The sequence below is a fragment of the Carcharodon carcharias genome, chromosome 28 (genome assembly GCF_017639515.1).
Source record: "Carcharodon carcharias isolate sCarCar2 chromosome 28, sCarCar2.pri, whole genome shotgun sequence".
Taxonomy (NCBI): domain Eukaryota; kingdom Metazoa; phylum Chordata; class Chondrichthyes; order Lamniformes; family Lamnidae; genus Carcharodon; species Carcharodon carcharias.
Window position 1 is genome coordinate 36,187,771 of NC_054494.1, and position 25,154 is coordinate 36,212,924.

A 25,154-nucleotide genomic window follows, 5' to 3' on the forward strand; every position below is an offset into this window, starting at 1 on the left:
TGTTCATTTATTTTGCTTTTGAGAGTCTGCAATCACACAAAGTGATTGTTGGATGGCCAACTACTCCCTAACTCTAAACAAGAGAAAGCCTTTTCACCCAGATGTTGGGTCTACAAGCAAGCATTCAAACAGCTGAAATTACAGTTGGTTGAGTGACTAATAAAACCTGGAACAAATTGATTAGGATTTGTACCTAGTTGAAATATTCGGAGGTGTTTATGACAGTGAACAGTGCTTTATTGAATGTACGTACAGAATAGACACAAGTGAAAACATGGACTCCTGCTGTGAGGAATGTGTCACACAATGTCACCCCTACACAGCAGCACTCCCAGAGTACAAAAGTCCCTATGGCCAAGGTTCCTGCCTAGATATATAATTATATCATCCCCCCCTTCTGAATAAAGAATAATGGATGTCACTAACAAGTCCACTATGTCACAAATGAGGACTTTTAAACTAGTCATTAGCTAGAAAGTAACATTAGCATTTTCACTTTTTTAACATATCACGAACTTCCTAATCAAACAGTTAACTAATACAAAGGTCCAGTTCTCTCTCTAAGGCAACTAGCTACGTGTTAGCTAGATCAGGTTTCATAGTCTCTGTAGCACACCGGTTTTCTAACAATCCGGCCTCGAGGTGTGGGCTCTGGGAATTGTCAATTCGGAACGTGTCTGCAACACCTCCAGTGTCTGGTGGATCTTGTGGCATGTCAGTTATCGCTAGTTCTGAGCTGTCTGCCAAGCATGAGCTGTGCTGGGCTAAATCCAGTTGCTTGCAATGGTGTAGCTCTGTAGCTCAACAGAGTTAGAAATGGGTCATCCTGACGCAGAATCTCCTTGGCAGTCTGCACAGCTCGTTCCACTTGCCCGTTGGCCTGTGGGTTATATGGACCGGTCGTTAATTGTTGAAAGTCATACACTCTGGCAAACTCAGCAAAACCCTTGCCTGTGAACTGAGGCCCATTGTCGGTGACAAGATCATTTGGACATCCCCAGCGAGTGAAAATATTCTTCAGACTGGATATCACAGTGTCCCTGGCCATGCTCGGTGAGTAAGCGATTTCCAGGTATCTAGAGAAGTAATCAGTGACAATTAGGTAGTATCGCTTCTGGAGTGCACATATATCAGCTCCCACTCCCTTCCAAGGTCTTTCTGGCAGTGGTGTGGTCATCAGCGGCTCCCTCTGTTGGGTGGGCTTGGCTATTTGACAACTGTACATGTTCCCACCCTAGTTTCTATGTCTTTTATGATACCAGGCCACCACACACTCAGTTTGGCTCTTTCGCGACATTGGTTGATGCTTTGATGGCCTTCGTGCAACCATTCCAAAATCTCCTTATGCAAACTCCTTGGGATGGTTATTCGGTTGCCATGCAACAGAAGTCCTCTTGACTCTGAGAGGCAGTCTTTCTGGGTAAAGTAAGCCTTCACACTCTCTGGCACCTTAGCTGCATATCTTGGTCATCCAAACCTGACATAGCGGATCACAGTCCGCAGGTCAGAGTCCATGCTCCTCAGTTGCTTCACTAAGTCTAGTTTAGTTTTGGACAATGGTTGTGCAGAATGTGCTGCGTCTTCATTCATGACAATCTTGAATCTGTCCCGAATATTTTCTTTTTTCCCCAAACTCGCACGTTTCTGCTAGTTGATTCAAGCTCCTACTATACTCTTCTATTGATTCACCCTCTTTTTGCACTTTTTGGTGAAATTTAACTCTTTTGTAAATGACATTACTCTGGGCACAAAATATGTGGTCAGTTTCTCGAGCACTTTGTCAAAAACATTTTCCTCATCAGCCTCAAACGAGAACATTTTAATGACTTCCTCTGCCTCCTTTCCCAGTGCATATATTAGTGTGCGTACCCGGACTTAACTAGGCTCCTTCTTCAGCTTGATAGTGATCCTGTACCTGGTGAGAGCACTGTTTCTATTCAGATCACTGCTTTGGGCGGCTGAAGTCAAAATTGTCTGCTGGGCTGAATTTTGCCATGCTGCTGTGTATCTTTCCTTTTTAGCATTGGTATTCCATGTTTGTCCTCCATAAGTACTTACACTTAGCTGACGTTTACTTCTGACACCATATTAGGGTTTGTACCTAGTCGTAATATTCAGAGACGTTTATCACAATGAACAGTGCTTTATTGAATGTACACACAGAATACAGACTTGAGCAAAAGCATGGACTCCTGCAGTGAGGAATGAGTCACACAATATTGCAGCACTCCCAGACTGCTAAGGTTGCTACCTAGACATATCATTACAAAATCTGTGAGGGGCTTAAAATGCCTGGATACCACAGGCTAACTATTAACTGGGAGCGTTCCCGAGTTATTGGCTAGGCTGGTGTGTTTAGGTTTACTCAGTGGTGTGAGTGACTGGCTAAATGTCCTACATATTGTTATGACGAGTCCCCGGGCAAGGTCCTCTAATTCGTTAGCTTCCCAAATGGGACCCCAATTTTGTTATGCTCCCAAGTGAGGAGGAATGAGCTGGCTCCCCTTCTTTATTCAACCCCCTTGGTTGGTTGCAACAAGGTTAATTTAAAAGGGATCCCTTCCCCCTTGGATATCTTTTCCCAGCCCAAATGTATTTTTTTTTTAGGAGCCAATTTAACCAGTCTTTCTTGATTTAAAGAAAGACTAAGTTTATTAGTTACCAAAACCCGAAAAAAATAATAAAAATGCAACACACATATGCACAGATCAGAAATGAGAAGTTGAGAGTCCTAATAAGAGTTTTTAAAAATATAACAATCAGTCTTTGGCTTGTCCATAAGGCATGGATGGCAGTATTTTGTAGCCATTAAGTTGGGTGATTCCAGTAGAGCTGACTTTGGCAGTTTTGCACTCAGTTTAGAGACACTTGCTTCAGCAGGGTGGCTGAAAGGCTGTCCTATTCCCTTTAGATTGTGGCTTCTGCTGAGCTTTGCCTCTAGCAACAGAGAGAGACTTTGCTTTTCTTGTGTTATCACTCTCACAGCACACCAGCACATACTACACTGCTTTGCAGCTAGCTTTTTAACCTATTTTCCCTGTCTATTCCATGAGGGGAAATAGTCATCGTGCAAATCAACAGATGGATTTTTGGGTGACTGTTGAGATATGAAAATCGGTCTTTTGTCTCTGCAGCCACAGGAGATTAAAATTCAGTCTTTTGCATCTTTCCCATCTCCCTTTCAAGTGTCTCTGCTTGAAGAAGGCGATGACAATTTTTCAGGTGTGACATTCTGTGTTCTCCCAGGACAGGCCTGTCAGTAGAATCTACATAGGAATTTTCCAGAAAGCGGTCACTTTACATTATCAGCCATCTTTTGCTCAGTGTCCTTGCATGTATCTCTTTAAAAACACACACATCTTCCTTAAAATGCTCAATATGCCCATAAGAAACTTGTGGCTGTAATCAGCTTTTCATGACAATATTCATATAGTTATTGAGCAATTTCCTGATCCATGTCCCACCATTTCTCATAAAACATCCCAGAGGCAGTGAAAGAGGACCAAATTTGTGCGAAAACAAATTATTGGCAACAAGAAATCTTTACTCCCATAGGTAATGAATTAAGTGGTGACTTCTAATATTGCTCTTACTGCCAAACACACACCACACACTCTGCATTAACAAGACAGGAGTTTATTGAGACAGAATGAAAGGATAATTCTAATTCAGATTAAGTGTTGGTGGTTACTTGCTGCAGTAATTTCATAAACTATCACTAGAGGGAGCCCTGATACAAATTACCAAGAAAGAACCAGTTCTGGATGCAAGTTACAGATATGAAATAAAAGACTTGCATTTATATAGTACATTTTGCAACCATCCAACATCTCAACGCACTTTACAGCCAATGAAGTCTTTTAGAAGTGTACACAAAGATAAAAGCAAAAAACTGCGGATGCTGGAAATCCAAAACAAAAACAAAAGTACCTGGAAAAACTCAGCAGGTTTGACAGCATCTGCAGAGCGGAACACAGTTAGCGTTTCGAGTCTGTATGACTCTTCGACAGAACTAAGGAAAAATAGAAAAGAGGTGAAATATAAACTGGTTTAAGGGGGGGGGGGGGGGGGGTGGGACAGGTAGAGCTGGAAAGAGGGCCAGTGATAGGTGGAGATAACCAAAAGATGTCATAGACAAAAGGACAAAGAGGTGTTGAAGGTGGTGATATTATCTAGGGAATGTGCTAATTAAGGGTAGAAAGCAGGACAAGCAAGGTACAGATAGCCCTAGTGGGGGTGGGGTGGGGGGGAAGGGATCGAAATAGGCTAAAAGGTAGAGATAAAACAATGGATGGAAATACATTTAAAAACAATGGAAATAGGTGGGGAAAAAATCTTTATAAATTATTGGAAAAAAGGGGGATTGAAAAGGGGGTGGTGATGGAGGAGAGAGTTCATGATCTAAAGTTGTTGAATTCAATATTCAGTCCGGAAGGCTGTAAAGTGCTTAGTCGGAAGATGAGGTGCTGTTCCTCCAGTTTGCGTTGAGTTTCACTGTGAAGCTCAAGCAAACTCCCCCCCCCACCACCCCCCCCCCACAGACCAGCTTATATTTCACCTCTTTTCTATTTTTCCTTAGTTCTACGGAGGAGCCATACAGACTCGAAACGTTAACTGTGTTCCTCTCTGCAGATGCTGCCAGACCTGCTGAGTTTTTCCAGGTATTTTTGTTTTTATTTTAGAAGTGTAGTCACTGCTATAATGTAGGAAACGCAGCAGCCAGTTTGCGCACAGCAAGCTCCCACAAACAGCAATATGATAATGAACAGACAATCTGTATTTTCGTGATGCTGGTTGAAGGATAAATATTGGCCAGGACACCGGGGAGAATTCCCTGGCTCTTCTTTGTAAACGGTGCCACAGGATCTTTTGCATCCACCTGAGCAGGCAGGTGCTTTCAAACGCCTCATCTGTAAAAAGCAGTATTTCCTCTGAACTGCAGTGCAATCAATGTACCGCCCTTGATTTTTTTTCCCTGCTCAACTTGAACAAACAACCTTGTGAGCCAGAGTGCTGCAACTGAACCACAGCTGGCACCGAATCAAGCGAAACAGCAAAGGGTTTCAAGCGAGAGAGAGGATTGAGAAGATTAAGGAAAAAAATGAAAGAGTGGAGAGCAGAGACAGCAATGAGTAAGTAAGGCATGAATTAATTAATTAACTAAGGCATGAATAGGGAGAGTATACTGAGGTGAAGGAGGAGAGCAACGTGGGATGCGTTTACAGGGCAACCTTACTATCAGGGCAAAACAGCTTCTGCTTTATCTTTAAACATTCATACACACTGACTGGTGGCATCTCAAGGTTCTGTCCCAGTGGTCCAGGAAACAAGACATTCCTTTACCGCTGTATCACACACCCAGATCGCTATTAGATTTTCAGAATCGATATTAAGATTTTTTGCTGTTCCCATCCTTACACATAATGCATTCACACAAATCTATGTCTTTATTAAATTAACACAAGCATCAATGGGAGTGGTAATTTAATGGTGATAGGGGCTGCAACAGCACAATTTCTTATCAACTCCTGTACGTTATCCATTTTTCCTTTTGGTCTTTCCATGTATTTATGTTAGGTGCCATGGGACTTTTATCTACATCATAAATACAAGTTGGGGGTGATAAGTGGGCAAGTAAACTATGACAAAACTGTGATAAATATGAAAGGCTTTTGTCTGCAGACTGGTTGATGTAAGGAATAGATTTATATCAAAAGCAAAATACTATAGATACTGCAAATCTGATTTATATCAAAGTTTGCTACTTAAATCAAACAGCTCTTTAAAAAGAAAACGGATGAAAGTTGTCTAAATATAAATATACTGTCCTTCCTCCAACACATCGCCATCATACTTTAAATGTTTCATATCATTAGAAAGAGAAAGGAAGCAAGTCATGTCTTACTGGAGCTGGAAACTTACAGAAATATTCCTTCTTCAGTCTCTCTCTCTTTCTTCCTCCACCTCCACCTGTCACTCTGCAAACTTTCCCTCCAACACAGCAATGAAGCTCAATTGACCTCAGCATCATTTACAGCATAATCCTTGGTCTTGTATTTACACTTTGCTCTATCAGCCTCCTAAATTCCTCCCTGGGCTATCTTAAGATAAGTGCGGCCTGCAGCTGAATGAGGTTAGAGGTGAAGGATTAACATGACCGGGCCATGCAGATGTAATTCAATCCCTCCCTTTAACATTTTTTAAAAAAATTCTTTCATGATTTGTGGGCATCGCTGGCAAGACAAATCTTAATATCGATTCTGAAAATCTAATAGCGATCTGGGTGTGTGATACAGCGGTAAAGGAATGTCTTGTTTCCTGGACCACTGGGACAGAACCTTGAGATGCCACCAGTCAGTGTGTATGAATGTTTAAAGATAAAGCAGAAGCTGTTTTGCCCTGATAGTAAGGTTGCCCTGTAAACGCATCCCACGTTGCTCTCCTCCTTCACCTCAGTATACTCTCCCTATTCATGCCTTAGTTAATTAATTAATTCATGCCTTACTTACTCATTGCTGTCTCTGCTCTCCACTCTTTCATTTTTTTCCTTAATCTTCTCAATCCTCTCTCTCGCTTGAAACCCTTTGCTGTTTCGCTTGATTCGGTGCCAGCTGTGGTTCAGTTGCAGCACTCTGGCTCACAAGGTTGTTTGTTCAAGTTAATTGCCCTTGGGCTGAATGGTTTGCTTAGGCCATTTCACAGGGTAATTAAGAGTCAACCACATTGCTGTGCACCTGGAGTCACCAGACCAGGTAAAGACAGCAGATTTCCTTCCCTAAAGGGCATTAGTGAATCAGATGGGTTTTAATGATAATCGATATTAGTTGTCACGGTCACCATTACTGAGACTATTTTAACATTCCAGTTTTTTTTTAATTAATTGAATTCAAATTCCCACTGAGGTGGGATTCAAATTCCACCCCGGGCCTCTGGATTACTAGTCCAGTAACATTATCACTGTCTCACCATCTCTCCTTGAAGTTATACAGTTTGACTTTATTGTCTACAGAGTATTTTCCTTATAGATTTCCAGGTCCATGTTTATAATGGAAGCTACCTCTGTAAACAGGTCATGCTGCAATTACACCTTTTTACCAGCGTTAGTGCTGGAGGAGGACATGATTACAGTTGGCAGTTTACATGGTCAGTTCCCTTTATAAATGTGCATGTATGAATTTATCAGAGAAAATTAAGAAGACATGCAAATGTAGGATCTTTAATATTACTCCTCTCTGAAGTGCATTTTCCTCAGTTGTTGAAAGGAGAATGAATCGGGTCTCCTGGTATCTTGAAAATAAAACTGACAATCTGGAGTATTTTTGTCCATTTAATTTTCAGTGCTGATTTCTTCAGTTTTGATAGAGTTGGTATATCTGGTGCTCTTAAACAATTGAATGTGAAGCCTTCCACTATTAAGTATGAAAACTTGGCAGGGAAATGTTCACACTTTGGAGGTAATTTATTTTTGTGAAATACTGTAAAATAAGTGATAATGAATCCCCAGCCTCTTTTACACCTCTCTGAATTTTTAGATCCATTGTCTTCCAATCTCAGTTGCTGTGACAGTGAATCACTGCAGGAGTTCCTCAGGGTAGTGTCCATGGGCCAACCATTTTCAGCTACTTCATCAATGACCTTCCTTCCATCATAAGGTCAGAAGTGGGGATGTTCGCTGATGGTTGCACAATGTTCAGCACCATTCGCAACTCCTCAGATACTGAAGCAGTCCACGTCCAAATGCAGCAAGACCTGGACAATATCCAGGCTTGGGCTGACAAGTGCCAAGTAACATTCGCACCACACAAGTGCCAGGCAATGACCATCTCCAACAAGAGAGAATCTAATCATCGCCCATTGACACTCAATGACATTACCATCACTGAAACTCCCACTATCAACATCCTGGGAGTTATCATTGACTAGAAACTGAACTGGACAAGCCATATAAATGCTGTGGCTACAGGAGCAGATCAGAGGCTAGGAATCCTGCAGTGAGTAACTCACCTCCTGGCTCCCCAAATCCTGTTCCCAATCTGTAAGGCACAAGTCAGGAGTGTGATGGAATACTCCCCACTTGCCTGGATGAGTGCAGCTCCCACAACACTCATGAAGCTTGACACCATCCAGGACAAAGCGGCCCGCTTGATTAGCAACCCATCCACAAACATTCACTCCCTTCACCACCAAGGCACAGTAGCAGCAGTGTGTACCATCTACAAAATGCACTGCAGAAACTTACCAAGGCTCCTTCGACAGCACCTTCCAAATCCATGACCACTGCCATCTAAAAGGACAAGGGCAGTATACACATGGGAACACCACCACCTGGAAGTTCCCATCCAAGCCACTCATCATCCTGACCTGGAAAAGTATCACTGTTCCTTCACTGTCGCTGGGTCAAAATCCTGGAACTCCCTCCTTAACTGCACTGCAGGTGTACCTACATTACATGGACTGCAGCGGTTCAAGAAGGGGGCACATCACCACCTTCTCAAGGTGATCCCCAATTAGGAATGGGCAATAAATGCTGGCCTCATCAGAGAAGCCCACATCCCTTGAATGAATAAAAAAAAAGTCACTTAGGTCCAGAAGATCCCATAGATATATCGGGTGTGCAGAGCATGGGTGTGATTTCCCCTTCTCCCTAGGGCAGTGTACAGGGAATCACTTTGTCTGTCCAATACTCCTTCCAGGTACTTGTACTTTTTTTCAATTTAGTGTAGTGTAGTCACTGCTCAGGGTGCCGTCTCCTCTACATTGGGGGTACCAAATGCAGATTGGATGGCCACTTTGTGGAACACATCCATTCAGTCTGCAGGCACAATCCCGAGCTTCCGGTCAACTGTTATCTTAATTCTTCATTCCATTCACAGTCTGACCTTTCTCTCCTTGGCCTCTTAAGTGTTTCAATAAATCACAACATAAGCTTGAGGAACAGCACCTCATCTTTCAATTAATCACTTTACAGCTCTCCAGACTCAACGCTGAGCTTAACAATGCCAAATTATAACCACTGGCACCATTTTTTCAACCATTGGTGATGCTTCTGCTATTACAATTTACACCTCCTCTAGACACATCTTTTGTTTCTTTATTTGCCCCATTGCCATCTCCTTCTCCTTGTGCCATCATCCCTCTTTCATTTAATGTTTCCCCTGCCTTCCACCCTATCACATATCTTCCCTCTTGTTCTTTCTTCCCCCTTTCTCTTTCTTTGCCTTGCATAAAACCTGTTACATTCTACAGGCCAGTTCGCTTAACATCTGTCAGAGGGAAAATGTTAGAAGTTATTATTAAAGATGTTATAGCAGGGCACTTAGAAACATCCAAGGCAATCAGGCAGAGTCAGCGTGGTTTTGTGAAAGGGAAGTCATGTTTAACCAATTTATTGGAGTTGTTTGAAGGAGCCACATATGCTGTGGATAAAGGGAAACTGGTAGATGTACTGTACTTAGATTTTCAGAAGGCATTTGATAAGGTGCCACATCAATTGCGGAAAATAAAAGCTCAGGGTGTAGGGGATAACATATTGGATAGAAGATTGGCTAGCTGACAGGAAGCAGAGAGTTGGCATAAACCGGTCTTTTTCTGATTGGCAGGATGTGGTGAGCGGTGTGCCACAGGGTTCAGAGCTGGGGCCTCAACTTTTTACAATTTATATAAATGATTTGGATGAAGGGACTGAAGGTATGGTTGCTAAATTTGCTGACGACACAAAGATAGGAAAGTAACTTGTGAAGAGGACATAAGGAGGCTACAAAGGGACATTGATAGGTTAAGTGAGGGGGAAAAGATCTGGCAAATGTGAAATTGACCATTTTGGCAGGAAGAATAAAAAAACTTATTACTTAAATGGTGAGAGATTGCAGAGCTCCGAGATTCAGAGGGATCTTGGTGGCCTAGTGCATGAATCACAGAAGTCTAGTATGCAGGTACAGCAAGTAATTAGGAAAGCTAATTGAATGTTATCATTTATTGTGAGGGGAATTGACTACAAAAGTAGGGAGGTTATGCTTCAGTTATACAGGGCACTGGTGAGACCACACCTGGAGTACTGTGTACAGTGTTAGTCACCTTATTTAAGGAAGGATGTAAATGTGTTATAAGCAGTTCAGAGAAAGTTTATTAGACTAATACCAGGAATGGGCAGACTGTCTTATGAGGACAGGTTGGGCTTGTATTCACTGGAGTTTAGAAGAGTAGGAGGCTTCTTGATCGAAATCTTTAAGATCTGAGGGAACATCTCAGGGTGGATGTCAAGAGGATGTTTCCTCTTGTGGGAGAATCTAGAATTGGGGGTCGCTGTTTAAAAATAAGGGGTCGCCCATTTAAGACAGAGATGAGGAGAATTTTTTCTCTCTCAGAGGGTCGTGAGTCTTTGGAACTCTGTTCCTCAAAAGGTGGTGCAAGCAGAGTCTTTGAATATTTTTAAGGCAGAGCTAGAGAGATTTTTGATTAACAAGGGGGTGAAAGGTTATTGGGGTAAGCAGGGATGTGGGGTTGAGGTCACAGTCAGATCAGCCATGATCTTACTGAATGGTGGAGCAGGCTCGAGGGGCCAAGTGGCCTCATCCTGCTCCTAATTTGAATGTTTGTATATATGTTCATATGTGGATTTCTAACAACTGGTCATCGATCTGAAACGTTTACTGTTTTCCTCTCTCTACAGATGCTGCCAGACCTGCTTAGTATTTCCAGCATTTTCTGTTTGATCTGTAGTATTTTTTTCTCTAGTATTAAGATAAAAGGCCAGTTGCCTGTGTTTTGCTGCTGTTCTTTGAGGAATGATCGATGGCCCCAAAGCACTGGCAGAACTGACCTGCTCTTTCAAATTGTACCAAAGGACCATTTACATCAACCTTGACAATAGGTCCATTTTAACCTCTTAATTGAAAGACTTCCAACAATGCTCTGCTCCTTCAGTACTCAGGCATTCAGGTGCAAACTGTGACTCAGTGGGTAGTACTCTTGTCTCTTGAGCCAGAAGGTTATGGGTTCAAATCCCTACCTCCGTTCAATGCTGACACTCCCACTGCAGTACTGAGGGATTGCTGTGTTGTCTTTCAGATTAGGTGTTAAACCAAGGCCTCTCTGCCTTGTTAGGTGGATGTAAAAGATTCACTGGCACTATCCAAATAAGAGTAAGGGCATTCTCCCTGGCATCCTTGCCAATGTTTGTTGCTCAACTAGCACTTAATAACAGATCATATGGTTATTATGTATAACATTGCTGTTTGTGGGATCTCCTTGTTTGCAAATCGACTCATGTTTCCTGCATTACAACAGTGACTACACTTCAAAGATATTTGGTGAATGAACATTGTGAAAGATGCAATGTAAATTTCTCATTATTGCTCCAGAGCATCAGTTCAGTTTTTGTGCTCGAATTCTGGAGTGGGGCTTGATCCCATGACCTGTTGAATGCTACTGACCAAGGTGATGGTCAGACATCTTCATCTACCTTGGGCAAGCCCTTCTTATTCACCAGTAACTCTCTCTAACAGCTGGCATTTCAAAGTAATTGCCTTGGTAGTTTTTCTCCAAGGCAATATACTTAATCAGAGTCATAAAACAAGCTTCCACACATTTAGCAGCAACACCCACTCAGAAAGAATGTCCTCTCATCTAATCGAATTTCAGTTGCAGTTATCCCCTGAAGCACAATGTTCCTCGACTGTCAGCAATATATTCAGACATGACCAAGCAAGTCAGAAATTTGATTAAAAACACCAAATCGTTTCAATTGTTTGCAATGGATGTTAGACAGATTCGACAGAGTGTTTTAATTTGTTAGTAAAGGGATAGGTCAAACAGGCAGAAGATATAAAAGCAAAGGCAGTCAGGGTAAAGGGAGGACAGTATCAGCAACGATATACTCCACGTTCCTGTACTGGCTTTCAAACTTGACACGCTCCCAGGGACCCCCTTCAAATACACTTCTAGGGACCTCCTGCTAAACATTAAACTGTAGACACTGCGTACTATGTCTCCACACCACCTAGCACACATGCAAGACAGCAGGAGAGCAGCAGGCAGAGATCTTGACACACTCATCCTTGACCTGTCAGGCCCAGGAGCAGGCCCAAGGGAGGGTCCTCTGACTTGCCCACACCTCTATCCTCTGCACCAGGGATAGATCAGGAGCACAGGGCTTACTGTGCATTTTGGAATTTTGCACTTCAAAGTTCCAGTGTTTGTTGCGTTGTTTTAGAATTCTCATTATCTCCAATGCCGTGCTGAAATAACTTCCTCTTCCTCAGCTAAATATTGTTCTACTGCTTCTCAGTTTTACCAAGTCAGCCTGTTAATGAAGTAGATAGGACATGCAAAGTTCCTTGATGACTGTGCGAGGGGGCAAGATACTGACACGTAACAGCGCTGGAGACAGAATTAAGCCACTGACTGCTGCTGCTCCCATGGGAACGTGTAACCAGAGGTACCGCTAATGTTCTCGGATTGTCAGCCCACACAATATTTCCCATTAAGAAATGCAAATGTTATTTATCCCTTGTTATGTTTGAAAAAATAACTCTGGTCTCTCTGGTTTAAATAAGCTGTTGTTAGCATCTGGTTAATAATTTTTGAAGTGTTGACTGTAGAATCAAGTTCTGACTGATGGGAGAATTTATGCATATTATGAAGTAAGTCTCATTTATACATGATTTGTATCTGTACCATGTAGAAAGAGCACTGCAGCAACTTGCCAAGGCTCTTTCGACAGCACCTTCCAATTCCTGTCCCCTACCTCTCAGAAGGACAAGAGTAACAAGCACAAGAATATCACCACCTGCAAGTTCCCTTCCAAGCCACACACCATCCTGACTTGGAAATATATCGTTGTTCCTTCACTGCACTGGATCAAAATCCTGGAACTTCCTTCCTAACAACACCAGGAGTGTACCGATACCATATGGACTGCAGCAGTTCAAGATGGCAGCTCATCATCACCTTCTCAAGGGCAATTAGGGATGGGCACCAAATTCTGGCTTTGCCAGCACTGCTCACACTCCATAAAAGAATTTTTAAAAATTCCCTCCCCAATTCCTCTCTCTACTCTGGGCCATTGTTTAGTTCCTGCCTTTTATGGCCTCTCCCTACTCTTCATTGCACATTCTCCTGCTAATTGACAGCCTCTTAATGCTACAGGTAAATATAGTGTGAGAGGGTAGGAAGTGGATGGAAGTCTTGTGGGGCAGTGGGTAGTGCCCCTACCCCTGAGTAAGAAGCTCCAGGATCCCATTCCAGGACTTGATGGCCACAGAAGGTGGGCTCATGATGTGGCCAAACTGGTTGATTATCAACCTGCAAATCCTTCCAATACATCTATGGTGGGAGAGTCTTCTGGTCAGCCATGTTTGATGTGGAGTGGCTTCCCTCAAGCTATAACCTCTTGCTTCAACCTAGTGACCTATTCCAGGAATTGTGAGCTACAGAAACAGATGCAAGCATGTGTTTCATCTGCCTCATGCATCACGAGACACAGGAAGTCTTCCGAATCTAAGTAGGAGGTGGGGTCTCTCCTGATTGGAGTGGTAATTGGACTGTAGAGAGGAGAAAAACAGACAACTGAAGCAGGAGTGTGATTTTTAAAATTTCACTTTGGTCTAGTTTCTTTTAAGTTATGAAAAAAAAAACTAGAACAGACAAAGAACAGATATTCAAAATTCACAATTCATTAACTCACCCAAGAAAGATGAAAAGGAGCAATTGAGGTAGCATTAGGCATCAGTTAGACTATTGTCTTCAGTTCTGGTCTCCTCACATGGTGGGCAATATTGAGGCTTTTGATAGGGTGCAGAGGAGGGCCAGAAGATTAATTCCCAGTTTAAAGCAAGTTGGTTATCAAGATAAGCTACAAAAGCTGAGACCCTACATTCTAGAGAAGTGTAGAGGTCGGAGTGATCTGAAGCACACAGAAGAGTCACACAGACTCGAAATGTTAACTCTGTTTCTCTCTCCTCAGGACAGATGCTGCCAGATGTCCTGAGTTTTTCCAGCATTTTTTGTTTTTATTTCAGATTTCCAGCATCTGCAGTATTTTGCTTTCATCCCAGTTTTATATGATTGGGGAATAAACTGTGTTGCTTCAACTAAATATGTTAGGGAGGGGCAGTCACAATTTCAAGTGCAAATGATTAGCTGGATCTAGATGTCAGGAGATGGTTCTTTTTCAATAGAATAGTTGGCCTCTAGAACAGGCTGTCATCTTATGTGACAAATATCAAATTACTTTGAGTGTGAACTGGACCTGTTTTTGGCTTGAGCAGAGATCATCTCCTGCAAGTGGTAGGTAGCATAGGGAATTCAAAGCCAGAGTCATCTGGACTAGTTTTGATCACCTGCTGGGGTCTGAGAAGTATTTTCCAGATCCCTTCTTCCCAAATTGACCGGGTTTCTTTTAAACTGTTGATTTGCTTCTCCCAGGAGATTCACTGCTTTTGGGCAAGATAGGGAAAGTGCATATATTGTGACACACAAACTGTCACAATTGTGTGGGACAAGCTGGGTGGGCTAAAGAGTATTTTCCCAACCATCATTGTTTGTGTGAAACATAACTATGTGCAAAAGCAACCAGAACATAGTTCATTATTGAAAGGAGGGCAAGTTGAGATACACAAGTCACTGAGGGGAGCACACATACCTGCTTCTGGCTCAGTCCAGTTCTCTCCATTCTGAACTCTCCAGCGTCAGTCACCCATCTTGGACACCTGTCCTCCAGCTTTCAGTACACCTGCTCTCTTGTGCCTCTCTATGCGTGGTGCATGGAACAGTCAACATGCATTAAAATCACATTTCCGGTTCTCTGGGTAGGTGTGATTATTAATCAAAAAGAAAAAAGACTTGTATTTATCTGGCATCTTTCATGATCCACAGCATTTTACAGCCAATGGAGTACTTTTGAAGTGTAGTCACTGTTGTAACATAGGAAACACGCAGCCAATTTGTGCACAGCAAGCTCCCACAAACAGTAATGTGATAATGACATGAGGAACATTTTTCCCCCGTTTGGGAGTGGGGGGGGGGGGGGGGAGGTGGTTGCAGGAGTGTGCGCTGGTGGCCAGCCTTCCGATCAGCGCCCCCGGTTGGGGGGGGTCACCATTTTACGTGGATTGGCCAATTAAGGTCTGCCCAGCGTGACGTCTGCCAGGAAGCGCTTTATACTCCCTCACTCCGTGCGGGCAGTTGGCGGGGGGGCGGGGGGGATTTCCTGAACCAGGAGTGCGCTTTCTCACACATGCGTGCAAACGAGCGCAAAGCGCTGCCTCAGGGAGATCGGTTCTGATTCAAAAGTTGACGGAAAGATAATAAAAAAATTTCCCTGACATGTCCCCTCATGTGGCACTGTCACATGAGTTGGGACACGTCCTTAACCTTTATTTAAACATTTGATAAACATTTAAAAGCCCTCATGAAACCTCATCCCGCCCCTGGATGAGGTTTCAGGCTTTTTACGAGGCATGTCTGGGCTCCCAGCCTGCCCGCTGACCCTAAGGTTGGATGGGCAGGTCCACCAATCAAATTAATTAGTTTTTTAATGGCCTTAATAGACCTTTGACAGTTCGGCGGGCGCGCAGCCATTTCTAAACGACGCAGGGTGACGCCTGATGTATCCCCACATCATTTGACGTATTGGCGAACGGGCCCCACCCCCACTCGCCGACCGGAAAAACCTGCCCCAGGTAATCTGAATTGTGACATTGAGAGGTAAATATTGGCCAGGACACTGGGGAAGAACTCCCTGCTCTTCTTTGAATAGTGCCATGGGATCTTTTACACTCACCTGAGAGAGAGCAAACACGGCCTTGGTTTCACGTCTCATCTGAAAGCTGGCACATCCGACAGCGCAGCACTCCCTCGGTCCTGCACAGGGAGTGTCAGCCTTGATTTTTGTGCTTGTTATGACTGATGCAGTTGGTAAATTGGAGTTATTTAAAAATCCCAGAGGGAAATATTAAACAACTGTCATAATCTATAATTTGAAGTGTTATGTTTGAGATGCAACTCTAAATTCAGGAATCAGACCAGCAGTTCTCAAGGTTTTACATTAAACTAAATGAAACACTTTATTAATTTACACACGTTAAAATATATATATACACATGGCTACAAATTACTACTTTCATAACTTTTAACAAATTTCCAAACTAGTCCCCATTAAGGCAACAGCAACCCATAGACTTAACCAAACACCAGACAAAGCATTTTCACCTTACAAATTCAAAATGAAGTTCTTTTCACTTTGGTTCCTGTGGAGCCAGTTGGAGGCTTACAGCTGCCTTTTGACCTCACATTGCCTCTGCTCTGCACACCCAAAATGGTTTTCGCGTTATACCTACCACTGCCCCTTGAATATTAATTCTCATTGCATCAACAACCTCTGAACTAAACCTCTCTAGCCATAAAACCCCTTTCATAGTACCAATTTTATTAGTAATATAAACATATGGCTTGGTATCTGCTAGGTAGGTATGATTTTCACCTCACTTCTTGAAAATGCAAAAAAAATGCAAATGCACACTATCTCTCTTACATAGCAAAACTAGTACACATCAAAGCACCCAGACTAGCTGGCTTTAATCCAATTAAGACACACCCAGAGACCAAACCTCTATTTTAAAAGAAAAATATTTTCCAAAATATTATATACATTAATAGCTTCATGACAATGCTCAAGTTCTGGAGTGGAATTTGAACCATAACCTTCAAACTCAGATGAGTGTGCTATCAGCTAAACCATGGCTGACACCCCAATTCTGCCACTGATGTATTCTTTTTTGGCTGGAAAGCTATGGGGAGGGTAGTGGGCATCTTATACATGGATCACCTTTTCATGGGTATATATGGCAGCTTGTTAGTAATGCACTTAAAGATGTATTAGCTGCGAAAGAGTATCTGTGAAACACCTTGCCTCAGGCAGTGCTGTCAGATCATTAGCCAAGATTAACATGTTTCACCAAGATTCTCCTATGTAGGCTGGGGAGCAGGGCACAACAAAAATGCGAAGGTCATGAAACAGTTAAAATTATCTTGTCTGAAGATGGCATTGTAACATTTATACATTACTGCTCCTGGCTACCATTCTGCACACTTTCCTCTTTAAGCTAGGACTCCCTGACTGCAGACTGTTCTATATATTCGCTATCTCTGGTTGTCTTGGATTTGTGACAAGCTAATTAGCTGGTGACTGGCAATTGTCCTGCCTTTTTATTTTCCCTTCTTTCTGCGTCTCTCCAATTTAGCCTCTGCTTCAATGCAGTATTTGACTCCAGAGACTTGAACGCAAAACCTAGGCATACGCTCCAATTGAGGGAAATCCTCTGCAAAGTTGGTAGTACTGTCTTTCCTTAAAGCAAGGCCCCCACTTGCCCTCTCAGGTGGATGTAAAAGATCGCATGACACTATTTCACAAAAGAGCAGGGGAATTCTCCCCAATGTCATGACTACCATTTATCCCACAAATAGCATTGCTAAAAATGGGGTAATGCAGCGTAATGATTGTGTTACTGGACTAATGATCTGGAGACACGAGTTCAAATCCCACTGTGGAAGCTCAAGAATTTATTTTCAATTAATTAAATAAATCGAATAAAAAGCTAATATCAGCAATGATGACCATGCATTGTCATAAATAAATAAAAAATCTGGTTCACTAATATGCTTAGGGATCAAAATCTGCCATCTTTACCTGGGCTGACCTACATGTGGCTCCAGATTCTCAGCAATGGGGTTGACTCTTAACTTCCCCCTGAAGTGGCCCAGCCAGTCGCTCAGTTGTATTTCACAAGGCCACTTGCAACTACCTTCTGAAGTGCAATTAGGGATGGGAAATAAATGGTGGCCTTCCCTTCCCCGTAATGGACACATTCGGTTAAATGAATAAAAAAACAGATCACATCATTGTTTGTGGAATCTTGCTGTGCTAAAATTGGTTGGTGATTTCTACTTTGCAATAGTGACAACAATTCAGAAGTTCTTGCTTGGCTGTAAAAATGCTTGGGAATGTCTTGAGATCTTGAAAGATGCTACAGTCTATTTCTTTCAGTCTTGCACCCATCTCCCATCTGCAGTATGCAGCAGCCTCTTGTCTCTTCTTCATTCTTGCGCCTGCAATGGGCAATGTTTTAGCTTATTTCCAGGTCTCTCTACAAGGACCACCCCAGGTCAGTAGGATGCCTGTGCAGACTTGCCTTTCAATTCCTTCCTGTGGCTTGATTTTGGCCTTATACTCAGCCACTCTCCCAGCCAGCCTGAGTAGATCCCAGCATCGCATTTAGGAAATCACAACTGTAAAGTCATCTTTTAGGAGATTGACAAGAATGATTCCAGGGATGAAGCACTGTAGCTACGAGGATAGATTGGGACTTTTTTCCTTGGAGAAAAGAAGGCTGAGAGGAGAGTTGGTAGAGATATTCAAGACCCTGAGGGTTATAGAAGGGTAAAGAGTGAGAAACTTCCCACTCAAGGGGAGCATCAAGAACTAGAGGGCACAGATTCTAAATAATTGGCAAACGGGGTAAAAGTGATGTGAGGGGTTTTTTTTCACCCAGAGGGTGGTTGGAGTCTGGAATAAACTTCCCGAGAGGATGGTGGAGGCAGGTTCGATCGAGGTATTCAAACAGGAATTGGATTGCTACCTGAAGAGAATGAATGTGCAAGTTTATGGGGATAAGACAGGGATGTGGGACTAGGTGGAATGCTCCTTCAGAAGGCCAGTGAAGACTTGATGGGCCGAATATTCTCATTCTGTACTGTAAAGATTCTGTGATGCAAGAGAGTTTCACACATGGCAGTGCTTTTCTGAAGCTTTTATGTATGACCTATTACGAAGTATTTTGGATGGTACTCCAACAGACAAGTCTGAAGCCCCAGTCTTACTTCACTGCAAAGTTGAACAATATCACACATTGCCATTTCACCCACACTCTGATGATTGCTCCATTTTCAGATTCTGTTTTGTGCCTGTTATAAAACTGATGATATTTCCTTAGTGATAAAATCACTAGCAGCAAAGACAATTCAGTTGTAATTCTGGAAGTAAAATGCCATAAGGTTGTAGGGGTGGGTGGGGAGGGAGGAGGGGAATGCTATAAATATGCAACAGATCAGGCAGTGTTTACAGAGACAAAATACAGGTTAAGTACAAATCATCAGCCAAACTTAGCTTTTGTTTTGTTCTGCACGCAGTCTTTCTCTTCCCTCGTCCTCCTCCCATCACAGGGAGCTGAATTTGCTGCATCTCTGCAGACAAGCATAATGAAATGCTAACCTCAGCAATGACGAGTCGTTCTGGGGTTTCATCGCTGTTGAGACAGCAGGTGGCAGATTCCCATTGCAACCAACACTTAGCCTGGGATCATATTTCACAGAGGCAGGTATACTGTTATCATTTAATTCTCTCTCACTGTTTAGTAAAACTCTTCTAGGGAGATGAAAAGGAGTTTATTTCAAAAGCAGCTTGGCAACCATGATTGATACTTCACAAAGTACACAAAAGCGCAGACTGTTCATACCAGTCCTAAATTGTCTCCCTTCGGATTTTCTGCCATTTGTTTTATTTCCTCCTCCTCAGACCAAGTGTATATATGACAGCCAAAAGCTGCCGCACTCCCAATCCCTGCACATGGTTGCTCGTAAACCTATGAAGTTTGCAACTGGTGTGGGGAGTGGGAATTTAATCCCTTAGGTGGGTACCATGGAGTCGGAGTGCTGCGTGTAAAATTGAAATCCCTGTTAATTCCCACACACCTCAAGCTGCCGATAGCATCTCAGTGCTTTCATTTAGGGTTTAGCCGCCACCAAGACAACACTGAAAGAAACATCCCTTCACATAATTCAACCCAGAAATAGGAGTGAGGAACATGTGGGCAGGGCGGGGGGAGTGAGGTCATTTGGGCTGCAGCGGAAACCTCTATAGGTAAACCTCCCTCTCTCAGCTTTGTGTCTTCTCCTAGTGATGTGCACTAAAATCGGGAACTCATTACCCAGCGGAATAATGGAACTTTGCTGCCGTAGAATTACAATTTTAAAAAGGATGTACTCTAGGTCACTAGAAATTAGAATTTTCATTAGCTGCAGAATATTCCAGGTTATGGCTTGGCTCAGTGCGTAGCCCGACAAACCTCTACGTGGAAGTTAGATAACGACGGAAATTACCTTTGAATCAGGTATCTTTCTATTGCTTGATTTGTGCCAGTCTCCTGCTTTTTTTTTCGGTTATGGTTCATTCCGCCAATACCTTCTCACTTGTTTTCCACCCATTTTTTTTTCTGATTCAATTAAAATGCTTTTACATGTTTTCAGTTTTGACAATTTGCCCGTTCTCTCCCTGTGGACAAAGACCTGAGTGCTCGCAGCAATTACTGTTTTGATACCGCCCCCCCCCAAAAAAAAAAGTGTAAGGGAACTTGTAAAGTTCCTACATTACTGTAAATATTTCATCTAGCCATCACTGGCCCTGGTGTACCTAAAATCAGCTACTTTAGCCTAGCCGTCAAATGTGATTAACAGATCAATACTGATGTCTGCATGCCAACAGAGAAGTTATATATAGGGCTCTTAGGCAAAACTTTGGTTTATAAACACGCCCCCCGCCAGTCTTCACACGTGTTCAGGAAAGTTGAGAACCACAATACTGAGGTTGGCAATGCAGGGAATTGTCATTACTTGATGTACACGGACAATATCCTACTCCCAACGAGGCTCAGAGGAGATCTGATAGGTTCTTAAAATCATGAAGGGTTTAGATAAAGTAAATAGAAACTGTTTGCAAAGGCTGACGGGTTGATAATTGGAGGGCACAGATTTTTAATTGCCAAAAGAAACAGAGGTGACTCGAGGAAAAACCTTTTCCCCGCCACCCCCTACAGTCTCTAGACTTCTAAAACCGAGGTTTAGTTTCCTTCAGTCGGTGCGTAATAGGCCTCATTCAGCAAAGTACTTAGCAAGTCTTATCTAATCATGAGCTAATGCTAAGAAGAGCCCTGTTGGGCACTGATCATCACAGAACCACGTCCGCCGCTGCAACTCATCAGAGATAAAAATGATATTTTGTGATTAAGTCTCCTGGAAACCATGCAAGTTCGTGGGTACATGCACCTTCTGTGCTTGTGATTTGTAGGAGAATATTTGTTGTTTAGGGCTTTGTTGACAAGTCTTGTTATTTTTGTGCTTGCTCTACTCAAAGGCTGTGCACAACATCAGTCGTACAACAAATGGTGAGAAAAACATATGCGAAATCGACAATTTAAAGTTCAGGCTGAGACCCAGACCAGATTGAGGGCAAAAATTGTATTTCATTCACCAGTACGGATTATTTATTACAGCACTGACATTTCAACAGGAGAGCTGGGTATCAATTCCGTGATGGACTTGATGGACCGAATGGCCTCCTTGCGTGTCATAATGAGTCTATGACTCTGGCTAACATGGTCTGGATTACTGCAGCATTTTCATGAACCAGAATATAAAGACAGCCCACACAGGGGGAACAAAATCCCTCCCAGACAGGGAATTAGAAGCACAGGCCGGTAACAAGGAGCACATAATGTTCAATTCTGGGAAAGGGGAGAAAGTGTCCTCCGCACAAATTCAGTTGAGCAATGTGAGAGTGCAGGAAAGCACTGCGCCCATGAATGCAAATACATACACATTTACAAATGGCCTGGCAGTTTTTTTTTTAATTCATTCATGGGATGTGGGCTTTGCTGGCTGGTCCAGCATTTATTGCCCATCGCTAGTTGCCCTTGAGACAAGAAGTGAGATCAGCAGAGACAGCTAAATGCAGAACTAAAGCAAGGAATGCAGCAGTGTTTCTAATACTTAATCATAAGACAGGACTATTAAAATAGTATCAATATTTCTAACATTTTCAAGACAAGCACTGTAAATGCAGCCCTACAGCAAGTGAAAGTGTATCTGTTTTAGGGACTGTCATGGCCTTTTAATTCCCACTGAATGAGCAATTACAGTTACATGGATAGACTGGAGAAGCTGGGGTTTGTATTAAAAATAGTTTTCCCTCATGTCAACCCTGGTTCTTTTGCCAATCATAAATCTATGCCCTCTGATTATCAGCTCTTCAGCCATTGGATGCAGTTTCTCTTTATTTATTTATTTTTATAGCAAAGAAGGCAAAAGAGATTTGATAGATGCTTAAAACCATGAAGGGTTTACATACAGTAAATAAAGAGAAGCTGCTTCCGATGGCTGAAGAGCTGATAATCAGAGGGCATAGATTTATGATTGGCAAAAGAATCAGGGTTGACATGAGGGAAAACTATTTTTATGCAACGAGTGGTTAGGATTTGGAATACACTGCCTGATAGGTGAGAAAAATAGATTCAATTATAGCCTTCAAAAAGGAAATGTTTACATACTTGAAGGAGAACAACTGCAAGGATATGGGGAAAGAGCAAGAGGATTGGGACTGACTGGATTGTTCTTCAAAAGAATTGGTGCAGGCTCAATGAGCTGAATAGTTTCCTTTTATGCTGTACTATTCCATGGTTATAATCAAAAGTTGTATTACAGTAATGGAGGGCATGAGAATATCTTGTACATTTATAATATTGCCTCATTAAAATAGATTCTCTAAATTAATTTTGTTCCTGCTTCCGCTGGATGTACTTAAACGAGGGGCAGCCTAACAGCATAAACTACAATCAGGGGAGTCATGAGTGCATTGCAGACTTCCAGCAGTGGTTTTCCTTTGGCATATCTTCTGTTTGTACCATGGATTAAGTAAACGCAAGTAAAACATTCTCGAGAAGGTGACTGGGTGGTGCAGTGAGTTAGTAGCATGGCCTCCCATCTCAGGCACTGGGTTTCATTCCTGTTCAGACTGACTGGGGGCACACAGACATTCACGATGTGAAATGAGTTTGGCCAGGCTCAGCCCAAATTTTGATGGGCATGAGCTCATTGCACAAGACTGCCCTTATTCACTGTCACATGGTAATCTCAGTCAGAGGGGGCACTGGAGGGCAAATGTGGAAAATGGTAATTGTTATTTAGTCCCCATTTATTTCCAGTGCATAGGCACAATAACACATAAGGTAAGGGTTCCATGGGAAAGGACAAGTCTCCAAAGGTCAGACAGAACAAGTATCAAGTTATATCTTTCAGCTGAAAGGTTCTGTTAAATCTGGCTACTGGAAAATAATCACATCTAATGGGAGTCCTGGCACACATCCTATTTTTGCAGCAGTTAATAAGGATAAAGTTGGGAAGAGTTCACTATTGCATATATTGTATCTCAAGGTCTTTCATAATCAGAAAAGAGAGAATGTACCAGGTCAAGCACACTAAAAAGAGCTTTTACATTTCGTATTCGGAGAAATGGGATACAGTCAGTATCTGCCAAACTAACCTACATGCACTACTCTCCAAGGATTATAGCTTGTTCTTGTCTCAATCTAAGTGCAGACTAGATGTGGTTGAAAGGGTATGAGGAAGAACCTGTTCTAGGAATGTTAAATCGTGACATAATTACGTGCAGTGACCTGGTTAAGGAATTAGACTAAAGCTGTTCCACCTGGAAAGTTTAGCAAGTTTAGGTAGTGATAGGTGTTTTTTTTCCAATAGCAGTTTGGGAAGCCCATGAGCAAGTGAGCCTCCATTCTCAGGAGTTGAATGGAGCTCAGGTCATGTACATTTGTGATTGGTGTTGACAGCACTACAATAATGGGGAGCATCCCAAGATGCACAAACAGCTAAATATTTAACCCATGACCGAGTTGCTTCACTTTGTCAATTTCAATGAATTGGAGCTAAAAAGTGGTTAAACCATGGATCAAAACTAGCCTCAACATTGATCCCTACCTGTCTGGAAAATGCTGAGCTCCACTGACGGCCACTATTTCTCAACAGTTCAATGGTTAATTCACTTGAGGATCACATGGGATTATTAATTTCACATTTGCTCTACACTAAAAACAGCAAAAACTTAGATGTTTATTCAGCAAAACCAGAAAAAAAAATGGCTTTTGGTGCCTCTCATATTTCATGCACTGAACTTGACTGTATTAAGCATCAGGAGTGGACAACAATACCAACTTTCATTTATATAGTGCCTTTAATATAGTAAAATGTCCCAAGGTGCTTAAAGCTTGGTATATTGCAGTTTCAAAAGCAATATACTGCATGCACACATTAACCAACAACAGCACTCTCACCAGTGAGTCAGAAGGTTATAGGTTCAAGTTTCACTTCACTACTTCAACACACAAACTAAGCTGACACTCCCGTGGAATATGTTGTCAGAGGCTACTGTTCTTTGTGCAAGATGTTAAGCTATGGTCCTTTCTGTCTGCTGGGCCATTTCAAGTCGATGTTAAAGATGCTATAGTGCTATTTAACAAAGAGCAAGAACTCCCAATGTCCAGGCCCACATTCCTCCCTCAGCCAATGTTACTGTTGGAATCATGTTACAATGAAGTGCATGCTTTAGTTTGTAAGTGAGAGCAGCTGTTGCTGATTGGGAAAGACTAGGGAATTATTCTTAAGTGGATAAGAACCAGTTTACACCAGTGTAGGGGGGGGGATAAAGGGGAGTCTGTGATGTGGTTTTGTGAATAAACCTGTATTGAGGAAAAGAGTGACTCTAGATTCATCCTTTACTCAATGTATGAATGATGACTTTAACAGCCCACACCACCAAAAATTGATCATTCATCTCATTGCTGGGTATGGGATCTTGCTGTGGCAAACTATCTATCTCCATAATAGCAGTCACTGCAACATAATTAACTCTGCGAAGGCCTATTCAGGTGCTTGAGATATGTGATAAGGCATTAAACAAGTGCAAGATTCTCTCATGAATCACATGCAACAACTCAGTTCTACCTACTATTGCAAGAGCTTCTAACTGGTGCAATATTTCGATACTTGATCTCCTTACTATGGACCCAAATATTCTACAGCCAGCTGATTTAGGTATGCAAGATTTAGGTATGTAAGTAGTGGGCTGATCCCTCAGTCCACTACTTAATCAACATTTTCTCACTTCAACGAATAATTACACATAGAAAATGGGGATCTTCAGCATTTTCTTGTAGGAACCTGAATTTCAGTGATTGCTTGGAGTTGGCAGAAGTTAAAATCGAATCTGTAAATCATGGTGGGTGATGTACACCGAGTTAAAACACCTGAAAATA

General features: G+C 42.3%; 1 protein-coding gene and 1 long non-coding RNA gene across 12 annotated transcripts in view; both read right to left on the reverse strand.

Moving 5' to 3' along the window:
• Positions 1 to 170: 170 nt before the first annotated feature.
• On the reverse strand, positions 171 to 15,873 carry LOC121270870. The gene is made up of 3 exons (XR_005941626.1): positions 15,782 to 15,873; positions 14,642 to 14,803; positions 171 to 1,076 (listed from the first exon to the last, which is right to left on the reverse strand). It is a non-coding gene; the product is annotated as an uncharacterized LOC121270870 (long non-coding RNA).
• Positions 15,874 to 24,054: 8,181 nt separating this feature from the next.
• micu1 (mitochondrial calcium uptake 1) overlaps positions 24,055 to 25,154 on the reverse strand; it is a 104,238-nt gene continuing 103,138 nt past the window's right edge. For all 11 annotated transcript variants that reach the window (XM_041176416.1, XM_041176422.1, XM_041176426.1 and 8 more), the window contains one exon: positions 24,055 to 25,145. In XM_041176416.1, coding sequence (XP_041032350.1) covers positions 25,094 to 25,145 — 52 coding nt within the window. In that variant the 3' untranslated portion in view covers positions 24,055 to 25,093. The remainder of the gene's footprint in view (positions 25,146 to 25,154) is intronic.